Genomic DNA, 18,167 nt, shown 5'->3' on the forward strand with positions numbered 1-18,167 from the left:
ATTAGTTTGCGCATGAATCTGATGTGTTGAAAAAACACGTGTTTGCCGTTTAAAAAATCAGTTCGTTTTCATATGTATGTATGTAACATTTAAGTCGCTAGGGATACGCGAAGTTTTTCTGCGAGCTAGCCCTTCTCACGCCGCTCTGCTCTTGTGTTGGAATACGGATTTATATGGTTAGATTGGTACTCACATTCACAATATTATCAACGCCATAAAAGAAACGAAGAAATTTGGAATTACACACTACAGAAGGTGAGCCACCTCGCATATGCCCTTTACAGGTTGTAGTGCGTACAGCTCAACTCCTAGGGTAAAACGCAGATAAAGCCAGAATGAATGAATGGATGTCGCAACGTTACAGCCTTTGTCCGTCATACACACTTGGTGATATGACGCAGTAACTATGTTTCGATACATTTAAAAAACGCCATGTGTTTTACCGTTATCATCTTACACAATTCGTCGTTACCTTACCAAGCCAACAGGCTGTCCTGACGAACGGTGAAATTACTTGTCAATGGAACCCAAAACGTGACACCCAGCTTTTATGGTAAATTTAAGACTGAAAAAGTACGGAAGGAAAACACTATACACGCTATTATTGTGCCATGTGGTTCCGTTAAAAGGTGTACGCTTTATATGTCTTGTGTAGCTTCATTATTTCCGGGATTCACTGCAACGTATGCTAATTTGAAATCGCTGATGGCTTGTACTCGCTCAGCATGACCTAATGTTCAAACTCTGCCGCCGTCACATTACACATATTCTACATCATAATTTGTCTTTTGTAGCCAAGATGCCATCTGATGCCAAGAAGAAACGTGACGCAAAAAAGAAAGAAGCAGCCAAGAGCAGAGGGCAAAAAAAAGTGGTGAAAAACGAAGCCAATGGGGACACCGCTGATGTCATAGAAAATGGCAATGGTACAGAGAATGGCATCGGTAGCATTCCTGATGATGGTGAGCAGCTTTGTTTCAAAGGTGTTATATGTGTAGCCTATGCTAGGGTTCTCGTTTAACAGTTTTTCAATTAGCTTCCATTGCGGTGTTGTGCATTAGCATAGTTTTCTTACAAGTTAAATTGCTCCAGTTATCCTTATTTAAAGGGATTCTGACACTCTACATGTGGTTTATTACACCACGCACACATTGTTATGCACGTCGGAGTTTTAAAGAAAAAATAATTATTCTATGTGTCGTAGTTGGTGAGATGCAGGCCCTTGAACGTACACCCATGTCACACTATGTCACACTATGTCATCAGGAAGGGGAAAACTACGGCACTTCCCATCGGTTCTCATAACCATGTGACCTCTCTAACGCTGCCTCATTGGTACACACGCTTGCAGTGTTGCCAGAGCCACATGAGTTCCGGTAGACGCTGTGCCAGTTTTCCGTGCGTCTGTTGAGTAAGGGCTGTTCAATGGGTAACTGAGATCAACCTCTTACACTCTAGAAGACCACTTTGACTTAAGGTTTGGTCTAGAGATGGGATGAATCAAGAATTTTCCGAATCTGCATCCAAGGAATGTTCTGCGAATCCACGAATCTTCTTTCAAATCCTTTCTTTAAAAAAGGAGTTTGAAAAGCTAGGGAAAAAACTCTTCTACTGAAAAGTGTTTTGAAGCAGAATTTGATATCTTTGTTTAATGAGTAACAAATTAAATAATAGTTCACTTTCAGGAGGAAACATACCTGTACATTTCTTCCTAAATGTAATCTATTTAACGTGTTGTTCGTCGACTACAGAAAATACATAAACCCTCGAGTCCGAATTCTTTTCGTGAAACTAAGAAACAATCGAAAGCACGTTACTTTAAACTTGTAACGAGAGTTCCTGCACGAACTCTTTCAGTCCAGAGCAATGTTAAACAAACAAGAAAACACCTGCTGGCCAATCAGGCTTTCGGTGGCCTCCAGGGGTGCCAATTTTAAAAACAAACAAAAACGTGATTGGTGGATTTGAAAGATTCGATTCACCGTTTTGGGCACTGGGATTCGGATTCTCGAATCTCTAATCAATCCCTGCCTAGGATTCGCGGATTTGGTTGGCCCATCCCTAGTTTGGTCATAGTAGTTTCATACTCCAGCTTTTGCTTTTAGGCCTTCCTTTGTGCTGCTGTTGTCCCGCTATTGTCAACTTTGCTTATAAACATCAACTTGCTTAGAAGCTGTTCTGTCCCGCATGCATCGTAGATGCGGAGAACGAGGTCGTTCAACGCATGATGGAAGACATGCGGTTGAACGCCGCCGCCCGAGCCTGCACAGGGGTGTTGGCCGTCCACCCGAGGGCCAGGGACGTCAAGATCGACAACCTGTCCATCACTTTCCACGGCGTGGAGATCCTCACGGACACAAAGCTCGAGCTGAACTGTGGTCGACGGTATGGACTCATCGGCCTGAATGGCAGCGGTGGGTGGCGTCGATGCTTCTGGAAGTGCTCAGCAGGATCGTGCTGATGCGTGTTCCTTGTTGCACCAACAGGAAAATCAACGCTGTTGTCCGCACTGGGGAGACGCGAAGTTCCCATCCAATCCCAGCTCGATATTTACCACCTGACGAGAGAAATGGCACCCAGTAACAAGACAGCGCTTCAGGCAGTGCTGGACGTGGACCAAGAAAGGGTCCGACTTGAGAAGCTGGCGGAAGAGCTGGCGCACTGTCCAGACGAAGGTGAGTCTGGGGCCCCCTCTGTTGCGGTCCTGATGTCGGGTCTGCAAGAACAATTATCAGTGTTGCCAAATGATAAGAAGGTACCATAGAACCTCTATGGTACGTTCCACTTTTCCTCGTATTTCTTGTAGCAGCTTCAGGCCTTTCAGGAAGGCTGCTTGACATGGATTTCGTGTTACGCACTTTTTCACCCAGTATTCGCATGTTACACATGCAGACGCTGAATGCAAAAGTGTGCTGTACACATGCAAATACCATATGGAGTATGCCTGGAAGCCTGAAGACACGTTGAGACAAACTACATCTCTTTTGTTGAATTGTGGCATTGCATGCAGATGCTCAGGAGCAGCTTCTGGATATCTACGAGCGGATGGATGACATTTGCGCCGACAAAGCAGAGATGAAAGCCTCTTACATCCTCCACGGTTTGGGTTTTACCCGTGAGATGCAGCAGAAGCAGTGCAAGGACTTTTCTGGTGAGTACTCCTTGCTTGTCCCATCTTACAGGCAGCACTCAGCCTTCCACTTTCAGAAAAGAAAATGTAACACGGAGGTCTGTATTATTGTAATGTTGCGGTTATGGCATATTATGCGACTGTATGGTTAGAGGTGAGCGCGGATAACATTGACAGCATCCGCATTTGCACTGCACCTCCGCAACCATGCTAGTTGAAACAGGTGCAACCGTGCGGGTATTGACTATATCCGCAGTCGTATTTGAAGGAAAAAATCCGAACGACGAAAATGTTATCTTTCAAACATTTTCGCTTTTCAGCATGGAAACCAATCAGGAACATTGTGTCGCAATGGATAAAACGCAAAGGATACAGACTTCGACACTATTTTGAATTCTTTGTGTCAATGGCGGCCCCACCTGGGGGACGTCGACAGCGACACTAAAGCTTATATGCAGATAAAATGCATCCGCACTGGTTTATCTGCATTTTTCATCCGCGGATTTCAAGACGTGATAGTTCTATCCGCAAACCACGATGTAGAGTGATATCCGCCGGTGCACACCTCTGTGATGGTTCGCTGGAGCAGCCACGTCAATATTTTATTCAGAGTATTTTCATTCTGCATCTAGTTGGTCTCGGAAACCGGTATGCCATCTTGAAACTACATTTTTGGAAAGCTGTACTCCGCCGTTCTTCTTTTGTTGAACTGGTCTTGTATTATTGTTGAGGTTCTTCACTAGAGTGACATGACAAGTATGATGAATTTCTGATGGTGTTCACTGCAGAAAGCTTACGGTGTGTGACGAAATAACTTTGAAAAGCGCGCCTTGGTAAAATCTTAATCCGAAAAGGTGTTCCTCCATTTGTGTTTTAATGCTGTATCCACTGCTTGTAGCTCTACGGGGGGCACACTTATTTGTGCAGAGCTGTTAAAAGAGCATGGTTCCTCCTGGTGGTCTGTTTGTTGAATTAGACCATGTTTTCGAACAGTGCAAATAATTTCATGTAATTGCTCCTTTAAATTACCACCAACAGGAGACCATGATTTTGGTGTCGTGTGCAAAACAATTTAGAACCGGCTGGGCAGAAAGACAGATTCTGCAAAGTGTTTTGTCAGTTTATGTTTAACTTTAACGTGTACTTTGAACTCGGCAATTTGACCCGAGTTGCGCGCGATTAATTTTAATGTGCCTCGTTTGTGCACTTCTGCACTCGGCAGCATTTCAAACTGTGCACTGCCTAGTGCAAGTAGCATTGCTCTCTACATTTTGCACTGCAAACTGAAACCGGTATCCAACACTAGGTGGCTGGAGGATGAGAATTGCCCTGGCCCGTGCCCTGTACGTACGCCCACATATCCTCCTATTGGACGAACCCACCAACCACTTGGATTTAGATGCCTGCGTGTGGCTCGAAGAAGAGCTGAAGACGTGAGTGTTGGGCAACATGCGCCGAATTGCTTATTGTCTCCACCGGCTATATTGTGGCCTCATGCTTGCTTGCTTGCAGCTACAAACGGATTTTAGTCATCATATCCCATTCTCAAGACTTTCTCAACGGAGTGTGCACTAATATAGTACATCTGGACAACAAGCAGCTCAAGTATTACGGTGTAAGCTATAAGAGCAGATTAGATAGCACAATCCAATTTGCTCGTGGTGTCCCGCAGACTGACACTTTCCGTATCCGCAGGGCAACTACGACGCCTTTGTGAAAACTCGAATGGAGTTGTTAGAGAACCAAATGAAGCGTTACAACTGGGAACAGAGCCAGATTGCCAGCATGAAGGTACGGTGTTGCTTGCAGATGCTCTCAGCAGTAGAATTAAAAAGGTATATTGCTGCGCAGAACTACATTGCAAGGTTTGGTCACGGCAGTGCCAAGCTGGCACGACAAGCCCAGAGTAAGGAGAAAACACTGGGGAAAATGGTGGCTGCTGGCCTGACAGAAAAGGTTGTTGGTGACAAGGTATGTTTCTGCTCCTGAATGCTTTAAAATGATAGTCTACTACAGCGTGCTCACCCAAGCTCAGGCCTCACCTTCAGTGGATGTGCAGTTTTAGCTCAGCCTGCTTATAGTGATACTACTCATATAACATCGTTACCCGAGAGTATTACGGCACTACATATACAATACAATACAGCACGCCGTGGGAGCTCACAGCTCGAAAGTTTGGAGAAGGTGTAGGTCGCATAAAGCAATCTTTAAAATTATACATAAAGTAACGTAGCGCCGTACAAAAATATATTTCCACCACAATTGGCTTCTGGTTTAACTTTTGTGTGGTGTTCCAGATAGTCCAGTTCTATTTCCCATCCTGTGGCACCATCCCACCTCCTGTCATCATGGTACAAAATGTCTCCTTCAAGTACAGTGACACAGGGGTCAGTACCTGCTCTGCCCTCCTTGTGGAATGTAGACATAGCTCTATGTTGTAAGTTAAATGTGTCGTATCTGACCTCCTCCCTACAGCCTTGGATATACAAAGACCTAGAGTTTGGCATCGACCTTGACACACGAGTCGCTCTAGTAGGGCCAAATGGCGCTGGGAAATCGACACTCTTGAAGCTGCTCTGTGGAGATGTAAGTCTGCATCATAAGTCGGCAAATCCACGCATGGTGGACATCATTCACCATCGCATCATGGAGAATGATTGAGTGAATCACTGTGATGTAATGTTATGATGTAACGCGAGTCCTTTAATCTCTAGATCCATCCAGATGTGTTCTGGAGAATAAAAGCTGTGTCATTCATTCACGTTGAAGTCTAATCATTATGACAAACGGTTACAGCAGTGTGATGTGACGAGCTCTGAGTAGGACCTTTGACTCTAAATCATGTGATGTTGAATGAATTTCTAGAAAGGTGCCAATCTATGGTCCTTGTGAATTTGTACATGACCCACGGGAGTGAGCTGCGTATTAAAGTTTGCTTTTTATCTGTACGCAATTAGATTCATCCAAACGACGGCCTCATCAGGAAACACTCTCACCTGAAGATAGCGCGGTATCATCAGGTAAGCGTTGCATCCCGATTGGCTCCGCTACGCTCCGCGACCGCCTCACAACCACATGGACGAGAGAACAGTTACGAAACAATTAATGTCTCTCGACATTTTCAGCACCTGTCAGAACAACTGGACCTGAACATTTCTGCCCTAGAGTACATGATGCAATGTTTCCCCGAAGTGAAAGAGAAAGAGGAGATGAGGAAGATCATTGGCCGGTACGGTCTGACAGGAAGACAGCAGGTCGGTGTCCTAGATATCTTTAAAAGGGCACTAAACAGCAGTGATGGCCTGTAGTTAACTACATGTAGTTAAACTACCTGATTGTAGTTAAAAGTAGAAATGTAGTGTGCAAGTACTGGTTAAACTACTGTTTCGAGTAGTTAGGTTACTCCAGGCGCCAACTAGTTCCGATTTTGCCGCAAGCTTTACGGCGCAATTGTGCTTCCGACTTTTGCCTTGAGCTACTTGTTTGATGAGAACGGAGGTGCAGAGCAATTGTGGCATGCATGTGTACTAAATCTTCACTTTTATCATTGCTTGTGATTCATATTTAGGTGTCCAGGAACGCTAGAGAATGGGATTGATGTTGATGGACAACGTTAAGTAGTTAGCGATGTAGTTAAAACACATTGCAGTAGTTAAAGAAGTAGTTTTAACCATCTCCCCTGAAAAGTAGTTGAACTACTAGTTAAATTACTCCATCGCGATGTAGTTAGTAATAGCAATACAGCGCTGAAAACTTAGTGCGCACATGAAATGGAATGTTGTGGGCTTTTGGGACCTTTTGATCTGGCTACCTTGGGATTGACACGCGTAAATATGTCTAGAATTGACCTCGCTACCCGACATTAAGACAAAATCAACGTATAGGCGTCCCGCATTTTGAATGGTTGAAGGTCCGCGACATCAAAATGACGTGTATCTATTGTCAAAAGGGCATTGCAGGGCCGGGCATGAGCGCAAAAGAGTGCAGGGAATATTCGGTCGGTTTTGAGCCATTATTTACTTTTTCGCAACAAAAATTTTTGCTAAACGTCTCCGTAGGAAAACGAATCGCGCTGCATTACAAAAAAGTGCATCTTGCGTACCAGTTTAGTGCCCGTTTAAAGTGACGTTCGTACGAAAGACCCGATGACTGATTCTCGTTGCCTGGCACGCAGATATGCCCAATCCGTCAGCTCTCTGACGGTCAGCGGTGTCGAGTAGTATTTGCGTGGTTGGCCTGGCAAGTTCCGCATCTACTGCTCCTCGACGAACCTACCAACCACTTGGACATGGAAACCATCGACGCGCTGGCGGAAGCCATTGCCGACTTCGACGGCGGCATGGTTCTGGTCAGTCACGACTTCAGACTGATCAGCAGGGTATGCACAGCACAGTGTCTTGTGTTGTTGGAAAAAGCCTCACTGTCCTCTTGGGGGGTTACAGGTGGCAGAAGAGATCTGGGTCTGCGAGAACCAAACCGTCACCAAATGGAAAGGAACCATCCAGACCTATAAAGAACACTTGCGGAAGAAAGTTATGGCTAGCAACGAGAAGGCGAGAGTGTGAACAAAAACCTGTCGACGTCCCCTCCTCATCAGGCTATCCCTCGGCCGAATCGGCGCCCCCTTTGGCTCCGTTGCAGCAACGCACCACGGCACATACGACCGAGTATGTGCATTACACTTCGGAATTAAACGCCCAGTTTGCACTGTCAATGCACTCTTCGTGAACCTCTTTTTGTCATTTGTCCGTGCTTCCTGATAGATCAAGGGACGCTCCCAGATAAGATAAGAGACCCTGAATGGGGAAATTAAAAAAAAAAAACTTTGATTTTGTATGCTCGATTCAGCTGTGGGTTCAAGCTTTACGACCCACGCTAGTCAATACGCCGATGTATAGTACTTGCATCAGTCGGCTTGCGAGCACCTAAATACGGCGCTGCGAACAATCTAGGAACACTAAGAAATGCACCCTATGTTGCTACAATGCAGCACTCAGGCGGGATGAAGGGCGGTTAAAACAAGGACACAAACGTATCTGCAAACCCTCAACTGACAGGAATTTGACTCAACTGACAGGAATGATCTGTCTTTCTTATGATTGTTTAAACGTGCCTGCGCAAATAAATTCTTGTCAGTTGAGAGTTTGCAGATGTGCGTTTGTCTCCCTGTTTTAACCGCCTTTCGTCCCGTCTGAGTGCTGCATTGTAGCGACATGAACAATCACAAAACTCCCCGTCTTCCTCCCTTTGAATGCACCCTATGTTGTGGAAAATAATTGGAGTGTGAAGCTTTGTCAGCACATTCGTGTTACTGTGCAGGCATAACTTTGCACAGGTCATTTGAAGCTACTTTATCGGAGAATGCTGGGGCATTTTGCTGCTCAATAAGTTCGACTATGCACTTCAGAGATGCAGACACCTGTTCATCATAGTGACCAGCAGTCCTTCCAGTGGTGGAATGTGTCGTGGTGAAAGATAGCATGGCCGCTAGGCGTGATTCAGTAAATTACTTCTTTCTGCTATTTTACGAAGTAACTTCAATTTCTGTAAATTGTAATTTCATTCTTTAGTCAAGATAGGCCCTGCATTGCCCAAAGGTGTACAGCAAGGGGTTATGACTAACAAGAAAAGATGATTTCATTCGCAGCTTACTTCATTTTTGATGTGGTAACCTACACAAAAGAGTGAGAGTGCCCTTTGTGGAGCTACTTCCCGATCTGTGCTAAAGGCTTCTTTGTTATTACATTATAATTCTGCTTTTCACAAGATTGTGTACCAGAAACAGAGTTGTGGCACCTTTCCTATGATGTACACTAGAGCTGTGCCAATATTTGAAATTTCGAATATCTGATGCTATTCGTATCTTATTTCCAGTATTCGAAATTTTCGAATAATTTTCGAATAGTACTAGAGCAAGGTACTGTTATCGCCATTCTGCAAGTGGGCTTTGTCTCACTACATCCAAGAGCTAGGTGTAGCCCACCTCACGTTACTGCCATTGCGCTTCGTGTGCGGCTCTATTCTGCAAGTCGGCTTCGCCTCATTACTGTCGCGCGTTAGGTGAAGCCCGCTTTACACTTTACAATATTCTGTCACCACGGTCTCGGAGACCGTGCTGTCAATAATGTCTACAAAATTTTGTGAGCTCATAGTCAACACTACACTCTTGGCATTGCAAGTTCCAGCAAATGTACACTCAACTTTGAGAGTTATGTTCAGTAACGGATCGAAATATGTGCAGCTAAAAAAAAGTACAGGAGATTCACAATGTAGACATAGAAATGAGGATATGCACACAAAGCAGGCTGCATGGAACATGTTGATTGACTCTCAGTGCAGCTCATCCCACTATTGTAGTCTACCATACAACAACACACAGGGACCTTCGTGATATGTTATGCTGGTTGAAAAGGCTCGTATGTTTGGAGTAGAGCATCATCTTGTGAGCACTCCACCACAAAATACTTCAACATGAGGTATTCGAAATTACTAGAATTGAGCCTTTTCTGACTATTCGGATTCAATTTGCAGTGCAAGTGAAATATTCGTGAACTATTTGCAATGGAAATTTTTCTCTCATGTAAAGAAACAAAAAAAAACTTGTAGGCAGCCATGGGTAAGTTACTAAAAATAAAAAATAAAGATGAGTTGTAGCCTGTAAAAATAGTAACAAAATAAGGTAGCCTGCAAAAATAACTGAGTAAAGTAAAAAGCTAGAGTAAAGTCAATTTCTTTACAGTTACCTTCTAACAAAAAAGTTGAACAAGTAGAACCCTCAAAAACTTGTTTTTTGCATTTGTACTGTTTGGGAAAAATGGCAGTGTATACTTGAAGCCTCAGCAAAACGACACAAGGGCTGTGACTTGTGGTAATTATTGCCATGCCTGGGTAACTTAGGTACATTTTGCAGTTACTTAAACCAAAGGCGGTAACTAGTTGGAGGTTACTTTTCTAGAAAAGTAACTAGTTAGTTACTTGTAACTTAGTTACTACCGAAGACTGCACGTAGGAGGTAAGGGACTAGAAAAACGCTGCAAACGCCCAGAAGGTATTTAAATACGTTATTTATTCATCGAGATTCATCACACAGCAATGATGCAATTAATAGGCAATCAGTACCTGCTCACGATATTACAAAATCATGCTACCATTCCTACAAAACGAGTTACTAACAACGCATTCACCGGCACCCTTTTACGTGCTACTCCTATAAAGTAAGACAGACTCTGTGCACTCCCTGCCCACAAGGGTGGCGTACTCTTCCACCTCTTCTCTGTCCTCTCCACTAGTCACCATCGCGTACCTCCTGTACGTCTGCAGTTTACGCAAAAACAAGATCAAGACCTCGTCGACGTCAATCACCCTGTCCTCGTCTCCCCGAGCCTCGTCCTCCTCGAAGCGGGCGTACTTATTCCTATCCAACAGCGGCTTGCACTTTTCTATCGGATGCCACGTGTAAGTCTCCGGACACAGCAAGTACGACGGAGAAAAGTTGCCCTTGTACCTCATCTTCGGACAGGAGTGGATGTAAAAGCCCATGCAGTAACGCGTGATGCCCGGACAAGTCCGGCGGAGCTCCCTCGTGAAGGCGATCTCCCACAGAGTGGCGTACGTGCCGAGAGAGAGGAAACCGTAGTCCGGCTTGTAGTACAGGTACACGGAAGAGACGCAGGTCGGAAGGATGTCGATCACTCCGACGGCGATCAGCTCGTTGTCGAGCCAGTACTGCTGGTGGAACGATCCGAATCCGTGGGCGGCGTTCGCTTCGTGCTGCAACGGGGAGTCCACGAGGAATCGACGGTGGCGTTCTTTGTCGCATTCGCTCTTGGGGTCCTTGTGGACTTGCATCTGGTAGCTCTCGTACACCTTCCACGACTCCGTCAAGGTCGCGTCGAACTCCGGCGAGGGCGGGCACGATCGGACCGTGACCACTTTGAGTCGGTGGGCGGGGTTCTCCGGTAGGGGCTCGTTTAGGTAGTCTTCCAGGCTCTTGGGTGTGCTGTTTGGTATCTTTTTTTTCTCGGGTAGGGAGGTTTCGCCTCGGAGCGCGAGTTTCTGAAGCTTGCGCTGCTTTCTAAGCTCTTTGGCTTTCATGCACTTGGGTTTACTGGGGTCAGGACCTTGACCCTTTCTTGGCGAATCCTGTTTTGGAGATGACTCCTTTGTGCTCTGATGTTGCGCTGATTGGGTATTTGCTTGTCGCGACGTCTGTGTACGGGACTGAGTCACCCGTGCGGCAGAAGAATTGGTGACATCGTCAATACAAATATCCGAACTAATATCAGTTCTCTTTTGAATCTCTCCGCCTTCGAAGAAAGTATCTCCCATTCCTTCGTCATCTTCTGGTGTGGTGGACGTCGCTGGGGTTTTGGAACGTTCTCCCGTTGCCAGGAACCTGTGCATTTTTTTCAACGTCTTCTTCTGGGAGTTGGAAAGTCGGAAATTGGATACATCCAACTTAATAGGGTACTGGCGACAGCATGTCTTCTTCATTATTGGCTTGTAGCAATATTTTCCGGACCGTCTCCAGCCTCGGTCTAACAATTTGTCGTACACTTCGGGAGTCAGAATATGTGCCCACATACCACAGCTGAAGCTCGAGGAAGCTGATTTGCAGTAGCCACATTTGTGTCCTTTATGCTCGTAAAAATATTCCACTATACTGTAACCACCCATACTGGTGCAACGAAGAGGAAACTAGTTATAAATAGAACACATTAGCAGCGATGATTCATCACGAACTATACCGAAACCAACTCCGGCGTACTGGAAAATACAACGGAACGGAAAATACAGACATAACCGCGGGCCGCCATCTTGGTTACAGTCGTGTGCGCCCTCTGCTTTTTAACAGGCTCCCACAGCTCCCCATAGAGCCCATAGTTTGAGATAATTCAGGCAACACTGGACATGCAACCAATGAAAATGAACTATGATGCCTACCTTTCGGCCAATCAGGAGTCTCTCAGTTTGGCTCGCCTTTCGGCCCGGTACTGGCCAGTACTGGCTAAGATCGGCTTTTACTGGTTTTCATGCCCGACGCTTGTTATTCCGTATTCCAGAACAACTAGGCAAATTTTTGACAAAATACACATTTATTTGAAACATCGTACCGATTCAATAATCTGACACAAATATTCACCGTGCCTACAGAGTCCAAATCGTTGCGTTCGTTGACCAAGTTCGAACACGAAAACTACACACACACACACTACTCCCAGAAGTAAGCGACGATCACAGGAGTGCACGCGATTTCACGGTTAGCATCTCCTTTCGTTGGCTGTAGTGCGAAGGTTTCAACGAAGCGGGCAATGCTTGTCGCACGGACACCGAATCCTGTCTCCGTTATGACTGCATTTGAAAATGCGACGGCGCTCACAAGTGTTCCTCAGGCGTGAGCTGCATTCCAGTTCTGAACTCGAGAGACTGTTCGTACGTAGGATACTTGTGTTGGGAAACATCACAACATGCGCTGAGTCACTTTGACACACGAACAAATCTGGGACTTCTCTTTGAACAATGCTATCATACCGTGGTGTCAACTGACATCGTCGAGACGCCGCTGCCACTTCTCTCCCTTCTCTTCTCGTAACTACCCGCCAGACAGGCAGCCCGCGAAAGAATGCTCTTTTGAAACTTTGCCAACCAATAGCGGAGCGCGCAATGTCCTTCGGCCAATGGGTATCAACTATGATGCCTGACGGAGTAATACCACGTGTTTATGACGTGCAAACATTTTTTTAGAGCCGCGAAGAGGGGGAGCTGTGGGGGCCTGCTTTTTAACTTCACGACGATGACGAGGTTTTGTGGTTTTGTAATGTGGTGCAATCACCGTGTGTTGAATCATTCTCTCAGACAAACGTTATTCCTCGAGAGAATGCACTGACATCGCTTGTATCACTTGGGTTGCGACAGTAGCAGACGTCCCATCACTGAACTGGCTGAACCCTGCTGAACCTGAATCTTGCTTCATCCACTTTATATCCTCTAGTGTACGGACGCCTTGAAGCCATATTCTATGCTTCAAGGAATGAGCGAAGCAGTTTTCTCCATTATTACACTTAAAAATTCAACATGAATTTGTAAATGGGAATACCTCATGGGAAACCCGAGGAAGACAATACGCGGCCTGGGCCGCCTTCACTACACTTACGATGTGGGGCAGTTGCTAGCGGTACATCATAAAAGCAGCACAAGGCACGGGAGAACTTCATAAGGGACTACGCCGGCATGAAATCACAGACAGCGACGTTTTATTTGTGTGGGGATTAGAGCCTGGAACAGGTCCGTGAAGTGTGTATTGCCATGAAGTAAGAGAACTACCTATGGAGGCAGTCCCCTTTACACCGACCCCCATCCATTACACCCATCTGCATCTACATGCATGCTGATCAATGCTGGAAAGCACGAGCAAGACAATGGATCTGGTTGGATATAGTTGGCTTGCGCGGCCACGTACGAAAGAAGAGCGTGAAGCGGTCGAGCACTGAAGAAGGCATCGTCACGATGTCCACCAACGCAAAGAAATCGGATTCAACTGCGACTGCTGGTTCGTGCATCTTTTTCGTTATTTGCTTTCCCGCTGTTAATAGAATGACATTGTCTCTTCACTGGGGGAACAGAAAAGGATCAGAAGAAAGCAGGCGATGCTCAGCAAAAACCATCCTCTAGTTCTCAGCAGCAACCTTCGGATGACAGCTCAAAACGCAAGGAACCCGATAAACAATCCAAGTACCGAGTGATGTATACCGCCAAGGACCCGCGCTATCCAACCTACGTTATCATTGACAAACTCTACCTGCCCATGGACGTGGACGTGAAATCGTTCAGCTTTGCAGTGTCCTACAGGTAAATGTAAAAATCAGAAGTATACGATGATGCTAACGGGGTAGAGCTTCGCAATGATTGATATGGCTCCAGTGGCAGGAGATAGTACGGAGATGATAATGGAGATAAGACGAAGTGCATATTTGCGGAGGGCTAGCAGAGACAGCACATATACGGTTTGTATTGGTTGTTTGCAAACATAATGGCGAATGCAAGGGGATATGTGCAGATATGGTGAGGTTGGTGAATTATGCAGACCCTCCCTACACCTCCAGATATTTTGCGATGTGTGTTCTCCCTACAGGGTGTCTCTCGTTAATTCAGATTTAGAACTCGAAAACAAATATATGTCTGGAGCAGAAATTAGGACTAGAAGCCCTGGGATATATATTCGAATATTATATTTCATCCTTTCTTTTTGCACTTGCATTTCGCGCCGCCCATCCCGCTTCTCGATTGGTCGTTCTCGCTAGCAGATGATTCTCGCCAGCCAATAAAAGGCGCTGACTGACTTGATGTCACCACGCGCGCAAGGATATAAGTATGGGCGAGAACGTCGCGGATGCGCGCATTCTTGTAAGCTAATTTTCTCGGGAAATTTGCACTTCCTAAAGGAAATATTTTGCGTGGCTGTCCCTGAAGGTGGTATGTCTGTATCGCGTGATAGAGAGCATATTTTGAAGGTGCCTTCCATGATGACCCCACCTCACACCCGCGCTTGCGATTCTGGGACACTGGGAGGAATGGATGGAGGGTCCATGTCGGTTATGTCTGCGAAATTTATAACCAAGACGTGGTACCGTTCTTATTGGCTCCCGTAAACACGTGACCTCTCCCGCAGGCCGTCAAAGGATGACATCATCGTAATCTCGTATCCGAAGTGTGGAGGTGTCTGGGTGGCTCAGATCGTCTACCTCTTGCTCAATAACTGCATTCCTCTTCAAGATGGCGATAGCTTCTCACGAGCCGTGAGTGAATGACTATGTCCTCTCGATTTCGAACTACAGGTTTGCATCGAAGTCCGTTATTTTTTTCCTATGCGCCTGTCTCTGTGTATTGCGAGATGTCGCCATCCAGTGCTTACTCATGACGCTGTCGTTGACGCTTTGCAGCATCCACGTTTGTAAAATACAGCGCACGAGAGAAAAATATGTGAAAATTCAGTACCGTGACAAGATTTTCGGCTTCGTGATATTATATTGAAGCGGTAAAAACGTCAGTGCGAACTTTCAGGTAAAAAAAAAAAGAGAGAGAGAGAGACGACACAGAAAGACTGCCACACATGCAGTGGTGCGCTGTGTGGTCATCCATCTGTCTCTTCCTTCATTTTGTCTAAACAATAGACCTCTCCCTGTTTGTAAATAAATGACGTCATACTGTTCGACAGCGTCACCAGTTTGGTAGAGTTGAACTATATGCTCGAAGCTAGAGGCGAACAAGGACGCGTCCGAAAGTCACGATCTTGAGGGGATTACGATGGTCCCTCAATAAGGACGCGACCTTCGCTCCTACTTGTCTTTCAATAGGAGGCAGCGAACAAGTGCCCATTCGTGGAACGCAGCCATCCCCTTGAGATTTGTTTCGGTTTCAGTCTGACTGCCAGCGTCATAATGGCGTTTCTCGGGTAGAGGTCTATTGTTTCACCACTTTTATTATGAATGTGCTCCAATTAGCCCAAGACGTCATTCCTTTTTGTCTCCTAGTCGTCGTAACGACATCATAGGAGCCTAAAGGGCGCTGGACACCATTTTGTTTCCAAGTTGTTTCCCCGCTCGTTGCGCCACCTATAAGCGCCACTTTTGCAGTGTGTCTCACAAATACCTCAATGTGCACACTAGGTTGTACGGAAGCAGAATAGAACGCGATTGGACTATTCGTTTGTTTTCCTCAGTCAGCTCACAACGGGACGTTCACTATCCAGGTGCCTGTACTGGAACAGGAAGGTCAGACTCTAATAAAAGACCGTGGCGGGGACCGAGAGCCGAAAGTGGTTCGTACTCACCTTCCGTATCACAAGATGCGCATCAACCCGATGGCCAAGTACATCTACATAACGCGCAATCCAAAGGATAGCTGCGTGGCCCTTTACGACTACATTTTGGCCAACACTACCGTGTTTCGCTTCAAAGACGGCAATTTCGATAATTTCTTCGAGTGGTTCATTCGAGGGAAGGTATGCTACAACGACTACTTCGCTCACATCGTGCCCTATTGGCTGCACCGCAAGGACTGTCACGTGCTCTTCTGCACCTACGAGAACATGACGCTCGACCACAAGAGCCACATCATCATGATAGCAAACTTCATCGGTGAGATCGACGTTATCATATATAACGATGAACAGCGTATAGCGTATTCGCTAAATTGGATGGAAAATTACGAAGCGGAGGCTAGTACCACAGACGTCCTTTTCGACTGTAGCCTATATAGAGACGATCCATATCCGTCATCAGCCACCAGTAGCCACAAAAAAGCCTGTGTTTGAAATCGTATGCGGCGATTGGTCGAAGCAGACGACATCACGACTACGCATGTCCACATTAGGCAGGCCTTTCGTGTCTAGGTGGCGTTGCCCGTACCTACGTTTCATGATTCCTGTCGGCGTGGTGTAATTGTTCGCGCACCTGACTGGTAATTAGTCTTTATAGTGGTTAGGTTCTGTTACCCTCTGCCGTGTTCACTAGATGGTGCATGCAACGTGTGTCTCCTCAGTATGCTTCGCCGAAAATGTAGGAGAGGGTGTGAAAACTGGGTGTCCCGTCCGTCCGTCCGTTTTTTCACTTGGCACCTTTGCTAGGCTTTGTTCGGATCCGTCTACTGATGCAGGGGTCGTGTTCGGTGGTGTTGCAGGTGGCGTAGCAGGGACGATGGTGAGGGAGCGCCACATGCTGAAGAGGCTGATCAGCAGAAGCTCATTCGCCTTCATGTACAAGATGTATAGGGACCACGCGCAGCTGGGAAATATGTCGAGAGGCCGGATCGGAGAATGGAAGAACTGGATGACACCTGCGCAGGCATCGCGCGTCGACCAAGAGTTCCACAAGCGATTCGGCACGAGCGAGATTGCAAACCTGTGGCGATACATCGTACGCTTTCCAAAGCCCGAGGAAAAGTAGACAGCCACGTTTGGACAGGGCATACCGAAGAAGCGAAGTGATGGCGGACGTGTTATTTCATTTCAGGCGTTTCTGAGATGGGGAAGAAGTTTAGCCGCGTATATACTTGATTTCCAATATGATTATGTTCCTACCTCAGTCCGCGCTAGCCTTCGATGAATTTCCGATACATAAATTTACATTGGAATAAAAAACTGTCTTCACGTACTGCCAAGACAAACCCCCTATGTTCGCTCCTTGAAATATGATCGGGTGATAAATATTTCTGTATTTTTTTCCTACTATACAACAGTAAGAAATTAACTGAAACTTGAAGTCACGAAAGCTCAGAAAATGTTCAGTTTGGACTGGGCAGATACGTCCACAATTTCCCATAATTGTTAACCATTCCCAAAAGAAGAAAATTTCAGAGTTCGAGGTGCAAGCAAAAATGACACCCGCAAAAAACGAACGAATGTCGCGCAGTGGCGAATCCGCAAAACGTCAGTTTCTACATTGGATTTCCTTCTCTCCCTCACTCCTCGCTCCGACAAAAAAAAAAAAAAAAAAAAAAGGAACGCCCTCCCAAAATCGAGTTTCTGGATCCGCCGCTGGTGTCGCGACTCTTTTGTGATCTTTGTTGAAGAAGCGAACATTTCCTTGATACAGATAAAATGGTTCCTTGAGTCCGACGACAGCGCGAAGGACAGGGGGCAACTAGTTGACCCGTCCTCTCACCGTTTCATGTTCACAAGGAAATGTTCACTTCAACACATCAGGTCGTTTGTCTTCTATTTTCTTGATATTTGTTGCTTGGGCATTCAACGCCGTTTCACGGAAACGCCTGCGCACTGCGAAACTTCGCCCAGCCAAAGCCACACTGTTGCTGCCGTTCTGAACCGCGAGCAACCACGTGGACAAGTTGCTGGGTGGCCGGCCGGAAAACGCCGCTTGGCCGCTTCTGCATCGTGCGCGTTTTATTGGCCGCGCGCGTTTCAGGGACCATCGAGTAACGTAAAACGGAAGCCGGTGACCGTAAGCCTTTTTGAGAACTGCAGGAAAAGTACAACGTTTTACGGAGTCATACCGACTCGAAATTATTTCAGATGTAATAT

At 46.1% G+C, this 18,167-nt stretch overlaps 3 protein-coding genes across 3 annotated transcripts; 2 read left to right on the forward strand and 1 right to left on the reverse strand.

Moving 5' to 3' along the window:
* Positions 1-115: 115 nt before the first annotated feature.
* LOC135367150 (ATP-binding cassette sub-family F member 2-like) lies at positions 116-7,844 on the forward strand. Its single transcript, XM_064600275.1, has 15 exons — positions 116-255; positions 795-962; positions 2,199-2,414; positions 2,487-2,675; positions 3,011-3,151; positions 4,437-4,563; positions 4,643-4,745; positions 4,826-4,921; positions 4,982-5,101; positions 5,428-5,517; positions 5,606-5,716; positions 6,088-6,150; positions 6,256-6,384; positions 7,305-7,508; positions 7,573-7,844. Exons 2-15 carry the CDS (start codon positions 800-802, stop codon positions 7,693-7,695), a joined length of 1,875 nt encoding a protein of 624 aa, XP_064456345.1. The 5' UTR covers positions 116-255; positions 795-799; the 3' UTR covers positions 7,696-7,844.
* Positions 7,845-10,174: 2,330 nt separating this feature from the next.
* On the reverse strand, positions 10,175-11,970 carry LOC135367151 (arginyl-tRNA--protein transferase 1-like). Its single transcript, XM_064600276.1, has one exon. It carries the CDS (start codon positions 11,804-11,806, stop codon positions 10,325-10,327), a length of 1,482 nt encoding a protein of 493 aa, XP_064456346.1. The 5' UTR covers positions 11,807-11,970; the 3' UTR covers positions 10,175-10,324.
* A 1,568-nt stretch (positions 11,971-13,538) lies between these two features.
* LOC135366215 (sulfotransferase ssu-1-like) lies at positions 13,539-17,281 on the forward strand. Its single transcript, XM_064598882.1, has 5 exons — positions 13,539-13,679; positions 13,753-13,978; positions 14,799-14,925; positions 15,879-16,266; positions 16,808-17,281. The coding sequence occupies exons 1-5, from the start codon at positions 13,637-13,639 to the stop codon at positions 17,071-17,073; spliced, it is 1,050 nt and encodes a 349-aa protein (XP_064454952.1). The 5' UTR covers positions 13,539-13,636; the 3' UTR covers positions 17,074-17,281.
* The last annotated feature ends 886 nt before the right edge of the window (positions 17,282-18,167 follow it).

This window comes from Ornithodoros turicata, chromosome 8, assembly GCF_037126465.1.
Source record: "Ornithodoros turicata isolate Travis chromosome 8, ASM3712646v1, whole genome shotgun sequence".
NCBI lineage: Eukaryota > Metazoa > Arthropoda > Arachnida > Ixodida > Argasidae > Ornithodoros > Ornithodoros turicata.

Bases quoted from the DNA above. Each gene is read 5' to 3' on its own strand.
- LOC135367150 (XM_064600275.1), top strand. From the start codon at position 800: ATGCCATCTGATGCCAAGAAGAAACGTGACGCAAAAAAGAAAGAAGCA. The intron at 5,518-5,605 runs GTCAGTACCTGC...TCCTCCCTACAG, and splicing joins TCAAGTACAGTGACACAGGG to CCTTGGATATACAAAGACCT. The intron at 5,717-6,087 runs GTAAGTCTGCAT...GTACGCAATTAG, and splicing joins TGAAGCTGCTCTGTGGAGAT to ATTCATCCAAACGACGGCCT.
- LOC135366215 (XM_064598882.1), top strand. From the start codon at position 13,637: ATGTCCACCAACGCAAAGAAATCGGATTCAACTGCGACTGCTG. The intron at 13,680-13,752 runs GTTCGTGCATCT...CTGGGGGAACAG, and splicing joins GGATTCAACTGCGACTGCTG to AAAAGGATCAGAAGAAAGCA. The intron at 14,926-15,878 runs GTGAGTGAATGA...TTCACTATCCAG, and splicing joins GCGATAGCTTCTCACGAGCC to GTGCCTGTACTGGAACAGGA.
- LOC135367151 (XM_064600276.1), bottom strand. From the start codon at position 11,806: ATGGGTGGTTACAGTATAGTGGAATATTTTTACGAGCATAAAGGACAC.